The sequence below is a fragment of the Mercenaria mercenaria genome, chromosome 5 (genome assembly GCF_021730395.1).
Source record: "Mercenaria mercenaria strain notata chromosome 5, MADL_Memer_1, whole genome shotgun sequence".
NCBI lineage: Eukaryota > Metazoa > Mollusca > Bivalvia > Venerida > Veneridae > Mercenaria > Mercenaria mercenaria.
The window spans coordinates 65393969-65411170 of NC_069365.1; the positions used below are offsets into that span (position 1 = coordinate 65393969).

At 33.4% G+C, this 17202-nt stretch overlaps 1 protein-coding gene across 1 annotated transcript; it reads right to left on the minus strand.

Annotated features, from left to right (window-relative positions):
- Positions 1-488: 488 nt before the first annotated feature.
- On the minus strand, positions 489-16869 carry LOC123557447 (myosin-9-like). The gene is made up of 12 exons (XM_053544650.1): positions 16856-16869; positions 13440-13670; positions 11964-12224; positions 11544-11645; positions 11176-11274; positions 10399-10494; positions 9324-9443; positions 7667-7865; positions 6388-6549; positions 3328-3390; positions 2981-3082; positions 489-2194 (listed from the first exon to the last, which is right to left on the minus strand). The coding sequence occupies exons 1-12, from the start codon at positions 16867-16869 to the stop codon at positions 1907-1909; spliced, it is 1737 nt and encodes a 578-aa protein (XP_053400625.1). The 3' UTR covers positions 489-1906.
- Positions 16870-17202: the final 333 nt, after the last annotated feature.

Consider the following 17202-nt stretch of genomic DNA (forward strand, 5'->3'; position numbering starts at 1 on the left):
TGAATGTCTAGCAAAATGGTGGACCGTTTCAGTTGTTTCAAGTTATGTTGAGCAAGAATTAAATGTTTATTAAATATTCACATTTCTAATTCATATGTCACTGCATTCCTGTATAGTACACCACAATAATGAGTCTGATAATAAATTGCCTACACTTGATTGTGTCTATCATGACCTTCCCAATTAACTGTCAGTTAAATACGAATAGAACGTTCTTACTGTTTTGGAATCATGAAGACGCACCATAAGAGCATTTGAAGTAAAGAATATCAGTTAAAGTTAAACAAACATTAATAAATCAATTTGATTACCAGTGAATATCTCAAGCCGTCTCAAGTAATTATAAACAATTTTAGATATAAAACGTGAGAACAAGTGTTTAGCTAACATCTATGTCAGATAATATACCAGTCAAGATATATCATTACATATAATTGCAATAGTAGAGAACTACTGGCTGGATACAATATTTTGTATATTTATATTGCCTGTTCATAATTCGATAAATGATACATATCCCAGTAAACTACGAAACATGGAAGTCGAATATATTTTAATGTATCATGTTGCATGAATATTATACCAAATTTATACACACCCTTATCATGATAAACACAGTTAAAGGTGCTTAACACACAATACAGCACCCAGGAAGAGAAAAACATCCTTTACAAGTGCAGAGCGAACTGCCGAGCGAGACAAAGCCCCCGCCCCCGCCTTCCCCAGTACAAAGAGTGGGAAATGTTAAGATATAGAGATGTCCGGATAAAACAGCCTTGCTCTTTTTGACAGACATTCTAGATTTTCATCATGCCCAGTGTGGAGCACCGATACACAAATGCATGCCCCTTGGGGTCTAAAACGGTAGTTGTGTTTCAGAAAACTCATTTGCGCAGGCCGATAATCGAACCCGATTCTTCTGGATTGACGGCCCAAATGTTTGCAACTGGACCACCTTCCAGTAAAATGAATCGGGTCACATTTCGGTTGCAGCTGTTGTACAGACTGACTTTCTTTTTATGCCAATTCTGAAGGGATAGCAACGTGACCCCTTAAAACACCAGCTCACGCAATAAGGCAAAGTTACATTGTGTATTTCGTTCTAAATTTTCTATTCTTGATAATATGTTCCGTGTGGGCCTGACCGACTTCCTATGGCTGAGGATTCCAAATAAATTATTGATTTAAAACCAATTTCAGTTTGCACCAATGATTTAAGGGGATAACCAAGTGGATAATTTAATTTCTATAGACTCGAGACGACGTCATATCTGACGAGCAATTTGTTGGTGCTACAACCGAGACAAGAAAATTCTATTGCACATTCAAAATGTATGGGGACTCATTCGGTACGAATCCCATGCATTTTGTTATATACAGTGTAAATATGTAAGAACTGGTGATATTTTATGCAAGTCTAATCTAGGTCGCAACAATCTTAACCCATATGCTACTGTAACATTAAATGCATGTCAGAGCATGCAATTGGCACAACTAAGGTTTTCAGCTAGTCTGTGATCATCTAAAATATGACCCAAATGTAATTATGTTAATATGCATTAACTTACATCATTTTCAGATTCTGTGAACAATAAGTCAAATTAATGTTACAGTTTCGGGGTAGTTTTTCCCTAGTTTTTATCCACGTTTAACCCGAAATTGCGGTGTTTGAGGTCAAGTTTCATTTTATTTTCAACAAAATTGTGAACCGTGAAATAAAAAGTTGTCTTTAACTATAGTTTTTCTTGAATATATCATTTTCTTTTATCACTTAAACTCTTAAAGCTTTATGGTTCGTCATATTCCTTGGTTTTTAATAAAGACATTACATAAAATTTGTCTATTAAAACCGATGTGGAACACTTATTCATTTACAATTGTTTTGGTATCAGAAAGGCAATGACATTTATTGTTTGGTTCCCTGTGCCACGCCTTTCATTAAGATAGGTCCATCTTCATAAAGGTATATTGTCGGCCATACGACGTATTCAACATGGGTGCCACTTTTCGTGTACGCTCGGTAAACATCGCCATTAAACGATTTATCTTCGGGGACAGTCCAAGACAGCGATACCGGGGGATCCTGTACCCGCATGAGCCAACAGATTTCCACGCATTTTGTAATATATCGCATACAGGCCTCGATAACACCCTCATCAAACTCGTCATTCTTCCGGAGTTTGCTTAAGACTTCCTGATAAAAAAAAAACACGAACATATAAAACTGAGTATTTTCTGTCTGCCGTCCAAACCTGTAAATGCTTAATAAATTCTATTATCTTGCTGCTGATAATCTGTACAGCCGATTCCATACGTGGATTGTGTATTTGTTCCTGTATTTGTAGTCTAAACTCTAGTCTTATATATCAATAATTACACATAAAAGATACTTGCTAATTTTAACTGTAACATGTAAAATGTAAAAAATAAATCCTTTTTCCTGCCTGAGGGAACAGTTTAGAATATAAGTCATGAAAAAAATACGAATCAAACTTCTAATGCAAATATCGTAAATTGATATATCACAAGGCAAGACATTACTCATTACTTATGTTGGATTAAAGTACGCATTGTAAAACATGAATTCTAACACGATCCGATTCATTTTTTTATTAAACAAAGAAGGCAGAAAACAGTGAATTATAGAACAAATCACTGTTCTGACGTCACAGTTATTGCGTCATGGCGTCAAACGGCATAGCGGCGCGCTAGAAAAGAAACCGATTGAAAACGGGCAAATATTTAATGAATGTGGTCAAGGATGTACTTAAAGTCCTTGTTAACGTGTTAGAATCGAAATAATATATCTCATCCAGTGATTTGCTCTTGAATAAATCATTGTTTGTCGTACAGATGCGTATTATAATATCATTCCTCCGCATCTGAACTCCAAACAATGATTTATTCAACGACAAATCACCGGATGAGATATATTATTTCTTAAACAAATTAACTGCAGATATTTTGGAACCATTTTTACCTTTTCTATGACCGGCCAGACTTGTTTAGTTACTTTCTTTCTATATTCTTTTATACCCTTTCTCACTTCTGCTGGAATTTCTGGTAATTTTTCTCCTTTTACCTAACCAATTAAACATTTAAAATTTAGGACAATTGCAACATTTAATTATCAACTGAGCGTGTGCAAGAAAAGAACAAAACTTAAGCCTCAACTTAAAATAGCATAAAAAGCAAAATAAACTGTCCCTGAACCAACAAAGAAAACATCAATTTATTGTCAAATTGAAAATAACAACAAACCAAATTGATTATCATAAAATAATATTTAGTAGTGAATTGAATTTTCAGGCAAGGGCGGTAACTTACCTTGGAACTAGAAAGGGAACGTTTGGGATTATCTTTCTCCCTTGCACCGGAATTCTCATTATCCTGTATTAGGGAAGGTAAGATTATAGTTGTGTTAGCATAAACGATTCATGATTACACTATATATATATTTCTTGTATTTCTATTTTATTTGTTATTGAAGATTAGTGTTATAATGTATATATACACAAAAACGTGCAGGTAATGATATTCAAACAGAACGTATTATACTGGAATGCAAATATATATAAAGAATCTGTGGTTATTACATGACTTCATATATAACAGCCTCTTGTGTTATACGACTTGTCTATCTTCATCACATCTTTACTGGGCTAATAAGTCAAAAATCTTAATAGTGAAAATTGATATCTGGTTTCTTGTCATAAAACAATTACTAAACGGCTTGCTGGGCAATAGTGAAAACTATTGGCTCTTTGCTCTTCCGACATTAAAGTGTACAAACCTTTGAAACTGAAGAAGTAAACTGAACGTATGTGTTGATCGATATTTTTGTATAAACCTTGATTCCTCATAATAAATACCTACCAATTAATACACAACGCATGTGTTTATAGATCAGCATTTCTTCTTTCTTTCTTCATTGACAATTCAATTGCTTTCAAGTTTTGATTTAATCAATTAATATTTCCTTCTATCATTTTCTATATCTAACATTGTGACAAGTTCCATATTTCTTTTTCTTCTTTTTGCATTACAATATAATACATTACCGTCCCTGCTTGTTAAAAATAAGAAATTAGAAATGAAAAATACAAAACAAAGGAGAACATAATACATAACTGAGGAATACAATATTCGTTATTCTGTTTTTATTTCAAATAAGAGTGCAAGATAAAGCGACAGGGAAAGACAAAGAATAAACTGCAATATTATAAGAAACCCTTCCCTTAGTGATTAAAAACACACACCACTTCTGTGAAATTCATGTGTTTCACTAATAAATCAATAAAGCCTTGCGCCTAATTTGTTTTATTTTCCTTGAATTTTCAAATCATGCAATTTTGAAGTAATCTAGCGGAAAAGGTTTACATTAGAAGAAGTTTTACAAGAAACGGATATTGACACATGCATAAGATAATATGAATTTATGACAAGTAACCAGTTGGTCACGTAATACATACAACATATACAAATTTTAACTTTGAATCACTTGCTGATACTCGATATTGTGATCAAATGGATAATTTACAATGGTCTGCAGCTCAACCACTATCGGCCGTAGCCTTTGCATCCTATAAAGACAGCAAACCAAATAAGATGTGAAGACAGTGACGCAACTGATCCGGGCTTTTGGTGCCGTAAAATACTAAAATATGTATATGTTGAAGTCGTCCGTGGCCATCCGGTTACATAATTGACTTACAACTGTCTTTTTCTCCGTGGAAATATTTGGGAGGGCGGGTCTACTGCCCTTGTGGGATGTAAACCGTGGAATCTAGATAAGGTTGAGAAATAAAGGTAAACAGGTCAATCAATATGAAAGGAAACTACAAGCGGTTAGCTAACAACAGCTGATCAATTCGTTTGCATGTTAGATTTTGATTTTTCCTTGGACTTACGCAATCATTTCACATCAAGAAAATGCATTCAGCTGTTTTAAACTTTGAACCAAGCAAATATGTTTGTTTCTTGTGACAAATGTTTGGCCGATGTATAGATCCCTGTGCTTTAGATGAGTTTTGTTCAGCTTTATTACTTGACGACTGCTTCAGTGACTTTTCATTGAATCATTCTTAAGCACTTGCAAGTGACGTGAATTCTAAACAAATATGACGGTGCTGTAATGTTATTAGGGCATGTAAATGTGTACTTTTTGGAAAGGTCTTTTTAAGTCTGTAAGCAAATAAATTAAACTACTAACAGTGCTTAACGACTACAAAAAGATATAGATAAATAAAGGGAAAAACATAAAACTGGCTCACCAACAATAAAGTAGCTAAGTTTCAATTTTGAAACACGATTTACAGCAAGGAGCCAGTAGCAAAATGAATTTTATACAGGTTTCCTTCTCCAGGGAACCATGTCGGAAATGGTTTCTTTTACTATTGCCTTTTAAGTATTGTAAGGATGCTAGTATCTGCTGCTGCACATAAAAAGGGATACAACTAATTTGGAAACATTACGTTTCACGGATGGGAATGATGTATAACATGCAGCTTAACTTTTAGGTGTAGGGGACAACCTCTCCTTGTAAAATTTGTTTGAATATTTATGATGGATTAACTATTTTATTACCTTTATTGGCCTTTAGCCTTTTGTAGTAATTGTTGTAACTCTAGTCTAGATTTTTATTTGTTTGAAGATTTAAACACGTTTTCAAAAATGTACAGTTTACATCCATTCTTAACATAGCAATAAATACAAACATTGGAGGATTTTAGTGAATAAGATTTATCAAGAGTATTCTGCGACCTTAAGGAACATGGTAAAACTCAGTAGGGACTGCCCTCGGCTTCAAAATGAAAGTTTCTACAACATCGCCTTTAGTCTACAGACTGGCCTTTTTGTAACATGCATAGTTAGATGTTCTTTGAGAAAATGGAACTCTATACAATAGACCTGTCACAAGAAACATGCGTATTTGCTACTTATTCTATGAAAAGAAAAATTTACTCCATACAGTTAGTCATGTAAATGATCACTGTTCCTTTTATAATGACACAATACCTAATTATACTCAAGGAAAAATAAGCTGTCAATTTATAAACCTGAAACACGGTGATAATGTAATCATAAGCATTTCATTTCTGGTTAAAGTATTAATGAGAATAAAATCATTAGAAAACATAGAGGGAAAAAGCTCGTGCAGAAGCAAGAAATAATAATAATAATAATAACTCGAAAAAGGTTTTAAACTAACACGCAAAACATTGAAACATGTTAACTGTTACAATGAACTCCAGGTTCCATAATCCCTTTATCACACGGTCTAGTCTACACCCTTGTCACTATTTTCTACAACACCTTTAAGACCATCTCTGCATTTCAAACATCATATCAACTAACATCTACATATACACTAGTATAAAACTTAACCTTTGACATGGAATGTTTGGAAGTTGTTGGACTCTTCAGATGTTCTGTACCATTTGTCTCGGGACCATTGGTTGATGCATTTTCCAGGGGAGGTAAGAACAAATCCTCTTCTATACGTGATAGCTGGTTCTCCGCCGCTTCTTTACAATGTTTATAAATAGCCTGAAAAAAAAAACTTCGAGTGTGGAATTCTGGCGAACATGGTTGAGATGAAGCTGTGTGTAAACAGTAGCTATAATTCCTGCACCCACCTGTAGGTCAAAGCCTGCTCGTTTACTTTCAAATATTAGCATCAAGGACAAGAGACGATAACATACTGTATAAAAATGAATGTTTAAAGGGTTTTAACGAAGGTTAATATTATTATGTTATTGAAAAAAAAAACAACAGTACTCATCAATTGGCAGCAGGTATTTAGGTTAACCTGTCAAGTTACTGTTTTGTGTTGGTTTCATATCTAATAACCTCCTAGGTTGACAGTATATCACAATGCGATTCAATATAACTACATTCATAATACAGCGAATTGTTGGTACCAGGTAAGTAAAAAGTCGTGAGCGGTTGAGTTAAACGAAGGTTACACAAAGGTCTCTCTCGCTGAACAAAATTTATTTATAACTTATTAATAATTGTTGTATGTATTGTTATGTTTTCGACCTTGTTTTGGTAAACATCTTTTTGGTTTGTCAGTATAAAATCTGTTTCAATTTCATTGTTCCTATTTTTAACCAAAATTTCTATATACAAAACAAAATAACGTATCGTAGAGGCCCAGACTGGACAATTCCTACTTTTGCCAGTATAGATACATCTATAACACTTTCTGGTACACATTTATAGATAATATAAGTTCACAAAACATAATTACACATGTCCGGGTAACATTTTTTTTGTAAACTGCACATTAGAAATTTATCGATAAACTAAACTCCTATAATGAAAATAATTATAATAATGAAAGAATAAAATGAAATAATTATACGCCATACAACAAGGGGTAATCACTTTCTGAAATGTATTTTCAGCATTAATTTTAGAATCAAGATTGATCTCCGTAAAGTAATGCATAAAATAAAAAGTTTATTGTTTCAGTAACTTTCCAAATTAATTTCACTACATGTATAATTATAGACACAAGTTACTGCTATACATTGGTTTCATTTTTCCAGACTGTGTAAAGGCTTCTGTTAGCCTAAAACTTCACAGGAAAACTGTAATCAACGATCAACTTTTCTTATTTGAGTTACCTCCCTTACACTTGTAAATATTCGGCACTTACAACAATGAGATCTAATAAAGTTTTCAGAATGTCTTCTTCATTTTTCTCTAGCTTTTCAAGGGCTTCAGTTGCATCTGTCCACTGCTCATCATAAACTTGTGATAGTTGCTCTCCAAGCTTCTGTGGTCTATTCGGGTCACTCAGGTCCGAGACGTTAGGGTTGTTGTCCAACACCTGAGCTGCAGTCTGAGAACTAAGTCTGCAATACAAAACATATTGTCACTGGAAAAACAGCACAATATGTTACTTTCTAATTATTAGAAATGATAAATATCTAAATATTTCAAGTAAGTGTTTCCAACCAAGAAGTATTGTGTCATCTTATCGAAGCACTGGCTGACGTTATTTCAAATTCTGAAAAACTGAAATAGCATTTTTAAGATTCTTTTTATCAACGTGTGCTATGCGGTGTAGGTTTTGATTGTTTGATATATCTCATTCTGTCTGTAGACATCATTTCCTTGTAGTAACAGTATAATATAAACCTTGTCAGCCTTTAGATTATTTCAACTGGTAATTAATAAAGATTAATTATGATTTTTCAGTCTGCTTTGTATACGCTGCATAATGCTGTGATCAAAATAATTCAGGAAATTTATTAATGACTTCAGATGTCTTCAGTCAAATGTGACTTGCATTAAATTCGAAAGCTTGCTTATCGATTACTTCAGTTTAATCTCACAGCAAAGTTAAATAAGGTCATATCAATTAACAACTTTGTCTTTCTTATGAAGGTAAATGTTTTATTCTTATACTCAACCCTTCATTTTTTGTTCACAGTAGGAATGCATGCAGATTTCATCACCACCTTTTTTTTTAAATCCATTTAATTTTTGATATATTTATATCATTAACGTGATGTTTCCATGTCAACAATTGTCATAAATACAGGATTTTTACATCATTTAAACAGGATGCAGCTTAAGCTACAAACGTGTCCATTTGACACAAGTTTCCCCATTGCCTATATACATGTAACTTTCGTCGCATGGTGCATTGTCCAAACAATGGTGTCTGTTTGCAAGTTTCTGTATTGTTGCTGTATATGTAAGTGCATCTGGATATGGTAAAGCGTTAAAACAACTTATGAAATAAAATAAAAAGTATGGGCAATACATTTAGCCATTTGTACCAAATCGCAGGTTATGACCCTACTCTTTCTGATTGACTCAAAGTAAGAACTGCATAAATTCATACGCTAACCAATATTTCCGTAAAGGTCTGCTATTCTAGGTCTTGTAATTTTCTTGATATTCACGACACAAATTTTCAAATGTCTGTATGTCATTTGACCAAGTCACGTGCCATAACTCTGCTCTTCTTGACATATAATCTCAGTAGCTCATCTACATTTGGACAAAGAAACAAATAATGTCAACTACGAATTAATTTTACTTACATATACAGTCACACCTGTGTTAAAGACCACCTCTGAACAGGGACCACCTGGCTCTGAAGACCACATGTTTTGTTTCCCATTTTAACATTTACAGTGTATTTTAACCTGTGAATAAAGACCACCTCCCAATAAAGACCACATTTTGCCTTTCCTAAAGGTGGTCTTTATAGACAGGTTTGACTGTATACGATATAATTCTTACAAATGCTTCAATATCTCTCATATCTCCTTGAAGAGAAACGCGAAACTGATAATTACCTTGTGAGTAACTTTTCCTTCGCAGTTTCTGAATCTCTCAGTGATGCCTTCATGTCTCTTATGGTATCTTCTAGTCGTTTTGTATCGTTCTTATAGTTCATTTCCAAGTCCTTTCTCAAGCTGAAATGTATGTAACCATTTCCTCCAGTAAGTTTTGTATTCAGGGTTCGATTATGTTTGAGAAGCAATTTTTTTTCTCATTTCCAGTGAATGGAATACACGCTGAATAAGAACAGCTGATAGAAATAAATGATATTTAAGGGACAATACACAGTGAACAAAAATAACTGAATTAAATGAGATACAAGTGACAATACACAGTGACCAAGAATACTGAATAAAAGGGACAACAAACAGTGAATAAGAATACTGATAGAAATAATTGAGTGTGTTAGGGTTTAGTGTCTTTTTTAAAAACATTTTTTCAGTCATAGAACTAGTTGAGATACAAGAGACATAACACAGTGAACAAGAATAACTGATAAAATAATTCAGAAACAAGGCTGAATCCTATCTGAGAATTTTGCAACAAAACTGTCTATGTGCCTTTTACAAAAGGAACTGTCATCACAAAGGTATTGACATAGTTACCAAGGACAATGGTGTAGTCTGACCAACAGAATCAATTCTGATCTACCCTACGCTTCACTTTGAAGATAAGATGAATGTTATCCTGCACATATCTCAAAATATTATCATTTATCCATTAACTAAATAACTGGAGCGATATGAACAAAGTTATGGCCGAGACAAAACGTGTAAATGTTTAAGACAGTTGTCTCCTTCAAACCTTCAATTTAGGCGTATAACGAAAAACAGATGGGCACTTTAAATGTTTTGTTTTTAGTATGGTCAGAAAGAGTTAATTTCAGATGATAATCGGTTGTTATTTGCAGAAACATGAAGGATTAGTATACCATCCCATACCTACATCAAATACTTGAGCAGAAGTTTGGAGGCCGAAATAAAGTTAAGAGTCAATGAGCTGTCAAAAATGAAAACAGTGTTTGTTGACATTTATAAAGGGCACTAGCACGGATACAGCTGACTGACCGTTTGAGTGTTTCGTTCTTACTTTTCAAGTTCGTCTTCCTTGGAAGCTTTTAGTTTTTCTATTTCGTCCAGAAGAGCTTTCTTTTCCTTCTCCAGTATGTCTTTATCGCTGACTAATCTATAATAAAATACAAGTAAGGAACAGGTTAGAACTTGAATGCAGTACACGTTATTTGAAAGGGATGACGATGTTTAACAATGCTTGATGTGCCGAACTATTATCCACAAGCTTTCCCTGTGAAAGATTGTTTTCTGCTGAGGACAGACATGCAGTGTAACTAATAACCAACTATAGTTATGCAAAATCATACACCATTCTGAACGATCAAGTAAGATTGTTTTGATAATACTAGATATATCTTCAGTTATGGCCGAAATGATACCATAGATACATCGAATCATTTATTTTCATTATTTTACATAATTACGTTGCTTTTTCGCCATATGGATATGATGACATTTGAAAAATAGCATTATGTTTCATACTGCTAAAACAAACAATGAAAATGACGGTTCTGATGATAATTTCAAAACAAGTAGATGTATTTAAAGACATAGAGACGACCTGTGGGTTCTTAAGAATGACGCTTACTATCATTTTAACATTGTCAGAAATTATTTAAAATTAGTCAATGAAAAATGCCTGTAACGGAATACGTGAACTAAATACATTCATAATCGTATCTGTAAAACTGACAGCAAGTGGCGACTAAAACCTGTTTCTACCCAAAATTATCTCATGCAATCACAAGTACTATCATAGTAAGATATGGATCTGTTGCCTTTAAAACAGGAGTACCTGCTATTTTCTCTTTCCTTTTCTAGTCTTTGCTCTCTCTCCTTCTTCAGCTCCATTTCTGCGTTTTCTATTTTTGACTTCCATTCATCCGATGGGGCCCTAAAATGTAACACGTACGCAATCATAGGTAAAGCTCATTAGAAAACGTTTGGGGTGTGTAAGACATTGAGAAACATGTCGACATGTTAATCAGTTCACAGGCGCTGAACAAGTTCTTGTAATCTTACATAGTTTCACAATTTACTTAAAACCAGATCAAAGTCTTAGCTCTGTAAAGAAGTAACTAGTGTCTATCTACACGTAAACTCAACATTTTTAATTTAATAATAATGGTGAGTAAGCCTTTTTACACCGCTGCAAAATCATACCTTGTTGGACTTCTGGGTATATGACTTTCCCTTCTAGCAATTTCTAGTTCCTTACTAGTATGGGCAAGCGTGTTTTCAGCCGTATCCTTTTCACGTTTAAGTCTAAAAAGATGAAATTTATTGCTAATTCATTCTTTTTCAACAAGACATCCTATATTCTTTTGTCATGCATTAACGACAGACGCATAGCTTCTAAGATACTGGTGTTTTAGTACCCGATATACCAGACACATAAACTTGGGATACTACAAAAGAAAACTTCATACACTTTAGTTATATACCAAATACCTGATACAGCCAGGAGATATTTATTTACTTAGGACAAGAACATCCAGTTATAACTTGGACCATTTATTTGATCGCTGTACCTTAATTTTCTTACCTATGCTTTCGTTAATTAAAACTAAAACTGGTATTTACTTTTCTCTGTCTTCTTCAGCTTTGACTCTGTCATTCTTCTCTGCTTCTGCCTGTTGTTTAGCTTGATTTAACTCATCCTCCAACTTTTTCACCTTTGCTTCACCTGTATTTCTTTCTGTTTCAAGTACCTTATTTGCCTTCTTCAGGTCTTCTGATATTCTACTGATTTCTTCTTCACATTTTTTCTTCTCATTTTCGAACTCTTTTTTGACCGATTGTAGCTCTTCTGATATCCGTGCTTTTTCTTCGTCGTTGGCAGGTCTATAACATAAAAAAGGAGATCATTTGCAATTTGCGATCCATGATTTAAGGAAAATGTGTCATTTACATATTCGGAACTCTTGATTTCATGCATTTCTTGAAAATATAACTCCATCGGCGTCGTTTTTTTTCCACATTATTTTGCTTAATTTTTCACGTTTTGATCAAAGAGCAACACTTAGATAACTCACATTAACAAAATAATAGTTTTTGAACGGTTCAGGTAAGAAGGCTGTTCTGGCAAGTGTTAATACAGAATCAACGAAATATAAGATTTAAAAGAACAAAAATTATATATTTTCCGAGAATAGGGAATTTCGATTACGAGCAGCATGCATTCTGGTGACTACCCGTTTCTATAAGACTTACTTCTTTTTCTTTTCAACATGAACCTCTAATTCTATATTTTCTAGTCTAGTCATGTCTCTGTAATGTATGAACAGATATTTGAAAATTACTGATAGAGCGTGGCGTTATCAAATATGACCACTTTTTTTTCAAAACTGTTTTGTCCTTGAATATTTCGCTCTTAAAACAGTAGATCTCTATCCACTTATTCATTGTTTGGAATAGATAAAGTATAGATTCTCTATCTTAATTTATTTTTGCTGAAAAGAAATGCAACTGATTGCTTAAATATATCAAACTATACTCTAGATGGCCACAAAACAAATTCATAAGAAAAACGACGGCTTAAGTAACGATATGGTAAGAGTTACGGTCGAAGGGACGCATGAAGGCGGCGAAAATAGAAATTCATCTGTACTAGATCTAGACTTAGATCACAGCAAAATTAATTTTAACTCGTCAAAATACGGTGGAAACTGAAACGCCAATATTTTCCTTATTGACGCTTTTATGTAATACTTTTAAGTGTAGATGCGTATAATGATAAAAGTCGTGCAATATTTTCACTGCAGAACTCGTACATATTTCTCGATACAAATCCAATTACCTTTAATTACTATAACTATACTATAATAATGTGAAAAGACTTCGAAAGCCAGTATTTGCACATTTCTGTCTATTTGCTGAAAGCATGTTTTCTTCTCACAAGAAAGACAGTCCGAGCAGTGGGGTACCGGTTCCCCTCCACGAGCCACCCAACCCGTGTTCCCGAGGTGACGGCCTTGTGGGGCGGACGACGGGACAGGCGAGTCCGATTTAAAGGAAGTCTTCCGAACGAAATCTAAAAAATGCTGCTTTTGAACTTACGGTATTGGGGATGAAGTCACTGCCACATCGGTAATTTTATTTGTGTCTTCCTTCTTTCTAGCTTCTTGTAGTTTGGTTTTTAGATCAGCCGATTCTTGTTTCGATACTCTGTTCTTGTTTTTTTCATCTTTTAATTCTTCTTTGAGTCTTTGATTTTCATCTTCGACTTCTTTAAGTCGGTTATTCAGCTTTATTAATCTAGCTTTCTCTTCAGAAGATTCTTCAGGTGATCTGGAAGCAAACAGTCATAATAATAGCATTTGCATTTTTTCCGTTTAATTCTTCAAATTTGCAGAAGATAACGGTGTTCAGATATTTTTTTTAAAAACAATCGGTTTTGTGTTGTTCAAAGACTCAACTCGTATCTACAACTCGTCTCCAGCGCGAATTTATTCATATCCGTCAAACGAAACTGGTGTTTTTCAAAACTAAATACTGTACCTATCAGAAATGTCTCTTGGGTTCGTGCAGACACTAAAAAGGGTTTATAAAAAGAACAGCAAATAAACCCTCGCTTACACTTAAATGTATATTTATTTGTACAATATCCCCTAAACTGGACAGACTGTGTGATAGATGTTTTAATTAAACACATCTTGACAATCTTCCCTCAGGGGCAAATGTCGTGTCAGAAATGGTGATCTAATTATTACATTAATTACGACCTGTTACAGTTTTGTATCAAACCGGCGAAAATTTAAGAAGATATATCGACGGTGAACATGGGATGGGTATTTCAAGTATGCTATGTAAAAACTATGACTGTCGATTGTCACTGATAACTTGCAATTATGTAATGCAAGTTGCTGTTGACATAATAATTATTTCTTGCATAACTGTTCCCACGAGGGTTCGATTGTTTGGCTATTTTCGTATACGCTCATTGTGCCGACAAAAAGCCAGCAATCGCGTTGTTTTATTCTTTTTCTAAAAGATACAACTTCCGTTTAATCTTTCCTAGTATTCTGTATTTTACTTCCATACGATTTCTAAAAACGCGTATCAAGCGTATGTCATATTGTCTTTCTTTATTGATTTAAACAATGTCCCGTCAACGAGTTATCTCGAGCATTATTAAAGTAAACATCTTCAAATTCAATTCAGACTGTTGTAAAGTGAAAAATGTCGTGTTATCTTGTGTAAATGAAAGGTAAATCTTCATGTTGCCGCTTCTATAACATATTTATCTAAATCTTTAAATGTATTCGTTATCATGAAATCTCTTTGTAATTTAGCTTACTAAAACCACTTTCGGGTTTATATGGTACCAATAATTTACACAAAGACAATATGGCATTATCTGTAGCGATGGCAGTACAGAAACAGGAATTTCGTCATTCTTAGAAATATATCACTGTATGCAAATTTAAACAGGAATTTGTTACGTTTTTTACAACTGGTTTATTTGTCACAATTTGAATTTCACTTGCATTGCAGTGCCCCCAATATAAGTTAATCGGAACGTGCTCCCATTGATGTCTGTAGAATTCAACATTTTATTTGCTGCCATATAAAGTATTTTTTCTTTGTCCTTCCAACACAAATATTTATCAGGCTCGGTGTATTTCGTTTTTTTAATATGCGAAGTTTTGTTTGCTCAACAATATCAACAGTTTCTGTAGATTAAATGGTATTCTTTGAATTTCAGTATTACCGTGGTGCAAAAAAAAGAGGTAGACAGTAGTAATATTAAAATACCATTTTTCCAATAATGACCATCTGTCTTTTTTCAGATTGTACAAATATTATGTTAATTGACATATGGCATCAGCTCAAACATATGACAGGTGACATCAATGCTAATATTGGTTTGAAGTATACGGCACTGACATCAGGGTACGTGTTATCGGTTTGATATGGGTGTATCATTAAAGACGTATTCAGTATGAATGCAATATACATTGTAGTTACAATTATATATATGTATATGGTATATGAAACAAGACTCAGTTAATCTAGATATTCAGCCTAACCGCTGATGTAAATGAGCCTTGTAAATCTCTCGTGTATTTATGAATGAAATGTTACACTTTATGGCAGTCGTATATACTTTACTACAGAATGTATATAATAGTTCGGTACATTTGGTTCATTAAAGGTTTTATAGCTCTTCATAAACATTTTAATGACCGAAACTTTGGCAATTTATCAAAACAATCTACATATGTATGAGACACGCAGGGCTACAAACAATTTCTGATTTCCAACATCTTTTGAACAAAGAAAATGTCCTTTTTCTTTCATAGTTCTGCAAATGCTATTTTTGGATTTTACCAGGAAGATGCAGTTTACCAGTATTAATACTGTAAGCATCATACCCAGTTTACACTTTGTAAAATTGTAATACCATGCCATGTTTACGCTATGTAAAACTTGTAATATGATAGATACTAATGCTATATAAAACTTGTAGAATCATACCATTATGCATTTAATTGATTCCATATCATAATGTTCTCCTTCAGGTTTTTTTTTATATCTGTTACATGTATATCTGTTACATGTATGTTTGATGTTCTGTACATAGCTATCCATTGTATGCAGTGGACCATATTGTAAATCGGTTATGAAAAATATGTATCCAATGCAATATATATGTCATCCACTTTAAATAAAGTCGTTACTTACTTTACAAAATACTGTAAGATTTATGACCTATTGTTTCATTCCTGGATTCCATGTAATTTTAAAAAGGGTCTGTTATATTTTGCAATATAACTTTTGTTGACGAAATCCTCTACATTTGTGTACCATATTCAAGTTTAAGAGAGTAAGAAGAACAGTACATCAGATGTAAAAAAAACGACATTCACGCATTAATAACATCAACAACTAAAGAATATTTTCGAATTATTGCGATTGTGGTATGCGATTTTTATGATTCATGGTGCAGTGATTCGAAAAGAGTAATTTACTTAAGTTTACTAGATCTAATATGTAGTCCCATAAATTGTGTTTGCTAATATTATTTATACTTTACTTGAAAAAGCTGTAAGTATTGTTAAAATTACGATGTTGAAAGTGTTTACTAAGCTATGGGAAATACAAAGCTGTAAAAACTGGGTTGACTGTATTAAATTCTATAGTCTATACAAGACTGTGCCAGAACAGCGGTATTGCACGGTAAATGATATTCTGAACTAGTGATAAACGGTCTCTAGATTTTTATAGCCTTGCAACTCACCAGTCACTAGTCTGAAAAGTTTTAATCGCTGAGCTAACTACCTAATAACCCCGATATTTTTATTTGATTATCTTTTTGTTTTGTTCATTTTTGTAACTTTAGTTTAGCAAAATGGCTGCCATATATGTAGTGTGATATATATTTTTTACACAAACTTCGACTTTCGAAAGTAGTTTTAATATACTTACGCAAGATCTAGTTGTCTTCTTTAAAATTTGGGACCATCTATTACGCATTTGCAGGCATGTTTTCGACAATGTTTTAAATCTTATGTTTAGTTTTTTTTCTATAAACAGAATGCTGTTTTATAAGGCCATTTTGTTTGATTAAAAAAATGATGCATTTTTCTTGTGGAATTACAGTGGCCTGTAAAGTGCAACACAATTTATGACACATAAATCACGTACATGCAAGCAAATACAAGACTTTCAGCTTAATCTTAAATCTTTTAATACGTGTTTAACCTTTTTCAAAGGTTAAATGTTACATAACTTAACATTTAAATACAACAGACACACTACCAGTGCCTAATCTGACTATACTGCTTGTAATGCTAAATTTAACATGTTACATAAAGAT

Coding starts and splice junctions, on each gene's coding strand:
- LOC123557447 (XM_053544650.1), bottom strand. Junction 9,444..10,398: donor AAGGAAGACGAACTTGAAAA/GTAAGAACGAAA, acceptor CATACATTTCAG/CTTGAGAAAGGACTTGGAAA. Junction 2,195..2,980: donor TCTGGCCGGTCATAGAAAAG/GTAAAAATGGTT, acceptor TTTTTTTATCAG/GAAGTCTTAAGCAAACTCCG.